A 5,006-nucleotide genomic window follows, 5' to 3' on the forward strand; every position below is an offset into this window, starting at 1 on the left:
CCCCCGGGCCGGAGTCGTAGGGCTGCGCTGTGGCGAGGGGAGTGGTGGGATAGCACGCATCAAGCGAGCAGCTGGTACCGAGTACCTCTGGGCATCTGCTGTCGTTGCTGTGAAAAACTGCTTGTAGTTTGTGGCAATGACACACTGTATTTTGCAGAGCTATGGATCTCGCTGGAGGAGCACCAAGATGCGTTAGAGCTTATCATGAGCAAATACAGAAAGCAGATGTTACAGCTTTTGCAAGGGAGAAAAGGTGAAGATGCAGAACCAGTCTTGAAAGTTCATCGGGCTAATTCCTTGGTAAGGTGGGATGGTGACAGAAGAGGGCTCAAGACCCCTCTTCCCTGTCTCTTGCTTGCTGTCATACAACCTTTGTGTCCCTTCATGGAATGTCTCTGTTCCAAAATACATTTTCTGAAAGTCTTGTCTCTCTTTGCTGGTATTTTTTTTCTCTGTTCCTTTTACGGCACACAGGTTGTAACAGTTATCACAGAGGACACTGAAAAGCATAAACCTTTCATGGCCCAGGTGAAGGCTTGTTCTTTATGGTAAATTCCCTGGGTTAAGCTTAATGCACATGATTCTCTACAGTAAAATCAAAGACATCAGAGTCGTCGTTGTTCCTGTTCAATAATGGTAACAAAGGGAGAAGAACCTCCTAAATCTCTGTGAGCTGCAGTATGTTTAATTCTTAAGAAACCATCACTCCCAAATGTTTTTAAATCTGGATACTCTCTGCAGTGGCCTAAAAGTGTCCCTTCGTCCATGTTGGGTGCAGTGACTTCAGAACTCTAAGGTGTGGCTACTGATAACTGCTGCCTGTTTTACGTTTAGGTGCCTAATAACAATATAATAACATTAAATCTCTATTTAAGGCTTATGAATTAACTTAGGCATTTGCTAAATACATTTTTATGTGATTAGACAACAGCAAGCTGGTTCAACGTAGTGACATATCACATCTTGTGTTTTTTTTAATTGGAATTGGAGCCAGCCTAACTCTTTGCACATGTATCTTTGCACTGATATGTGGCAACTCATTAGTTCTCTGTTTCGTGTTGCTTAGGTCCTCTGAAGTTAAGTAGTGTAGCAATGTCTTGCTTCCAGTGCTTGCTTAGGTGTGTGAATTGCTCTGTTTGTCAAGACTTAACATTTGAACAGAACTTCTAACATTATTCTCTGGCACTGCTTTTGCTCCATTTTAATGGCATAGAAATGCAAAGCTGAAGAGACTCTGGAGGAACCTTTGATGGAATGTACCTAGACTATCTCAATGTCTAGGCAAAATCTTCTGTACTTCAGATTAAGTCCATGAGTTTTTTCCTACCCACCACTTGGAGAATAGTAACAACCTTTTAATATCTTTTAAAGAGCTATATTCTTATTATAACCATCTTTCTGTTTAAAAAACCCATCATTCTTTCTTCCCAGATTAAGTTATCTAAGTCTCTCTTGTTCCTCCAGCTCTCTTTTAGATGCTCTAATTTGTTTACATATTTTCTGAATAACGGAATTCAAAACTGAATTCTCTGCTCTGGTGATATATTTATCCTCCAGGTGCAGTGGAATAACTGCTGATACTTACAGACAAGAAACTCCACCCTATAACATTATCTGATATTCCCCAAAGTGCTTATATTTTTATGTTATGTTAAAATGCTTCAAAAGCTTCCAAATTCTTGTCTTGCTACTTCTTGCCAATTACTGACATTTTTGTGTTTGCACATTTTAGTTCCTCCCTAAATACTGTATTTTGAAATGGAATGCTCTTCAAACAGGAACTGTTGCTACATTACGTGTTGGAATTTTTCAGTGTTCATGATATGTGCATTTCTGAGCTTCAACAAAATGTGTCTTCCAAAGGATTAGAGCTGTATCTAGACAGGTGTTGTAAAAACTGCCTCAGGAGGCTCTGTTCTTACTTATTTTAGTTTCCTTGCTTGGCCTCCTTCTGAGATGAGGCCATTACTTCACAATGTTACTTAGTCTCGAAATCTCATTTGCTTTTATATTCGGCGTTCTTACAAATTCGGAGTCAGGCTTTTCTAATAAAGTGATATAAAATTTGCTGCATACTAATCATATGAACCTGAATCTTTTGTCTCAGTCCTTGTCACACTTGAAATTATTTCCATCTTGGTAAGTAAGGGGGCCTTATCTTGCTGACTGATGTAATTCTATTCACTGTTTTCATTGATGACTCATGATAATGGACAATAAGGTACATGTTTCCATCTTTAAATATTATACAAGTTGGAAAGGATTGCAAGTGCTTAGGAGGAAAGGGGTGAAATTCAAAACAGGAAAATAATCCAAAATCAAGAAAATGAAAGTAATTGATTTAGAAGGGATAAATTATTACAGCTGCTTTTGTCTGAACATATTGAATATATTACTTTCATGTCTTCCAGGAAATTGAAAGTCAAATAGACAGAATATATGAGATGGGAGAGGTGATGAGAAAAGCTATTCAAGTCGATGATGATCAGTTCTTTAAAGTTCAGGAGAAACTAGCTCAGTTGGAGGTAAGAACAGATGCAATTCCTAAGGATAGATCGAGCTTTGGGAGTCTCTAGACTTACTCTGGACTTTGTATGTGTCAAGGACTTATAACAATCAAAAATTTGGGGGTGGCGTTAGGAAGTGCAGAACATGATTTGTTTATTTTCAAGTTCTTGATGTTTGTATGATATACATGAAGCCAGAAGCAAAAGATAAGCTTTAAATGATGTGGTTCTCCTTTTGCTAGCACTGTATTAATGCTTATGTTTACAAAATCACTGTTTTATTTAGCTGTGAAGGAGTGGGGCCATTTAAAGATTATCGTCCTTTAATTGTGAATTAGCTCATTTCTTTTCAGCAAAAATATTGATTTTGCAGCTTGAAAACAAAGAGCTGCGTGAACTATTGTCAATCAGCAAAGAATCTTTAGAGGTGAGGAGAGAAGATCTGCCTGACTGTGAAGCTTAGGTCACAAAATAACCTTATCTCCAAATCTTGACTTCAGAGACTATTATGAAGCTACCGTACAAGGATGGGTTTTGATTTGTTCTTTCAGGTGTTTCCTTGTATGTTTGTTTTATCTTTCAAAATGTGTTGGCTGTTTTCTCTGCATTTTTCTGAAATTACATACTCTTGATGGCAAAGGCTTGCATTGCTGCTCCGTCTTAGTAATTGCAGCATACAAATGTTTAACAATGAAGTATTTATGATGTGTACTCCCTTGTGATAGTTTCTTTCCTCTCCTGTTTGTTATTTTTATGAGCTTTAGTTAATAATTCCAACTGCGCAGATGGCACTTAAATCCACCTTGTCAGTAGCTAGAGAACGTAATACAGGTTGTGATTATTTTATTTGATAGAAGGAATAAGAGATTATTCAAAAACTACATTGTAAATGGTAGGTACATATTTTGCTCTGCCTGCACAAAGCAGGCATGCAGAGCTTTTGTTTTGCTTTGAAGAGCTAACACTCAGTATTTGGCTGGGTTAACATTGTTACTTGGACAACTGCTTAGAAGCAGAACAAGAGAACAGCCGATAGCCAGTAGAGCACTTTTAAGTAGTAACTCATATAAGGAGCATACTTCACCTTGATTTAGGCGTGAAAATCAGAGTGGATGACCCTTTCTGACACCTGTGTATTTTTGAAAGACATTGCGTATCTGACTAATTTTTTTTTATGGATAGACCTGTTCCGGCTTTACCAATGCTCCAAGGTATGTGGATACTGGCTAGCTCTGATCTGAAGGCGGTGCACTCAAACCCTGCACAGAACACAGCACTTTCAGATCAAAGCTCTTTGGCCTCCCACCACTTTGGACTTCAGGAAGAGTGAGCTGAGGTCTGCCTCAAAACTAAACCAAAACCAACCATGTAGACATGTTTTTAATGTTACATCACAGGTAAGTCTAGTGACAGATGTTACGTAGTTACTGCAGAATCCTATATTAAGTGAAGTTAGAGTTGCAGTGTTGCAGGAATTTATTGATATTGTGATATTTTTAATGACATTTTTATATAAAGATTTCTGTCTTTCTTACCTGTGATCAAAGAATAATCCTTCAAGAACAGTAAACATCTCATTTCCAATATTAGTTTAAATTTTTATGCCACTTTTTACCAAGTGAGAGTTTTGATAGATGCAGAAGGTGACTTACGTTCCTGTGCTTATTAAGAGCTGTTTTCTTGCAACCATTTGGAATATCCAGCAAGATTGTTTGGTAGATACAAGGGATTTCTGTACAGGAGTATTCTTGTATACAGTCCTTCTTTATTAGAAGTTGTTTAAGAGGGAATAAAAAACCCCAATGGGCAGTATTTTCTCAAGTGTATTCTGTTTTGTGAATCCTGGGGATAATTCCTTCTGTTCTGCGTGTACCCAAGCCTTTCGCACCCCCTCTAATTTTTACCTTGCCTGAATATTACAATGACCAAAAATGTTTCATTTTATCTCTTTTAAATTAACGTCATCTGAAATGCCTGTGACGATATATTTTTACCTTCATTATCCTAGTGTGGGTTAACACTCCTCTAATTGGCTAGTTGCTGTGCAGCCTGAAAAAATGGAAACTAAATAGCAGTTGCTTTGACTAATGAGTTTATTCTTAATTAGTAGTGGGCCATAATTAGCAGGGGAAGTTTAAATATGTTCCATTTGCTACTGTCCTATTCTGGGTCTGTAAGTATGGAATCCGTGACTGTAAGTGTCCAATTGTCTACAATTCTTCTGGGCTGCTGGGCATTTTCAGAAGAGCTTGCTCAGCTCATGCTGAAAACTGGTCTCAAGCTTCAGGACTGGAAGTTCTACTCTGCCCGTCCTTGGAAATCCCGACACAAAGCATCGCCCTCCGTCACTTCAACTCGGTGTGGACTTAACCGAGAGCAACGCTGGTCTCCCTTCCTAGAGGCTCTGCCTTCCCTGCAGCGAGGTTTCAGCTGCAGGGCGCAGTGTTCCCCAGGCCGTGGAGGCTGCCCGCGCGTGCACCGGCAGCGCTGCCGTTACCC

At 39.0% G+C, this 5,006-nt stretch overlaps 1 protein-coding gene across 1 annotated transcript; it reads left to right on the forward strand.

Annotated features, from left to right (window-relative positions):
* Position 1: 1 nt before the first annotated feature.
* SIKE1 (suppressor of IKBKE 1) lies at positions 2-4,328 on the forward strand (the record flags this gene model as incomplete). Its single annotated transcript, XM_009272876.1, has 4 exons — positions 2-74; positions 158-300; positions 2,412-2,525; positions 2,881-4,328. Coding segments are annotated over 4 exons (420 nt in total), but the record flags the coding sequence as incomplete, so codon positions are not given.
* Between the last annotated feature and the right edge of the window lie 678 nt (positions 4,329-5,006).

The sequence above is a fragment of the Aptenodytes forsteri genome, unplaced genomic scaffold (assembly GCF_000699145.1).
Source record: "Aptenodytes forsteri isolate BGI_AS27 unplaced genomic scaffold, ASM69914v1 Scaffold142, whole genome shotgun sequence".
Classification (NCBI taxonomy): Eukaryota; Metazoa; Chordata; class Aves; order Sphenisciformes; family Spheniscidae; genus Aptenodytes; species Aptenodytes forsteri.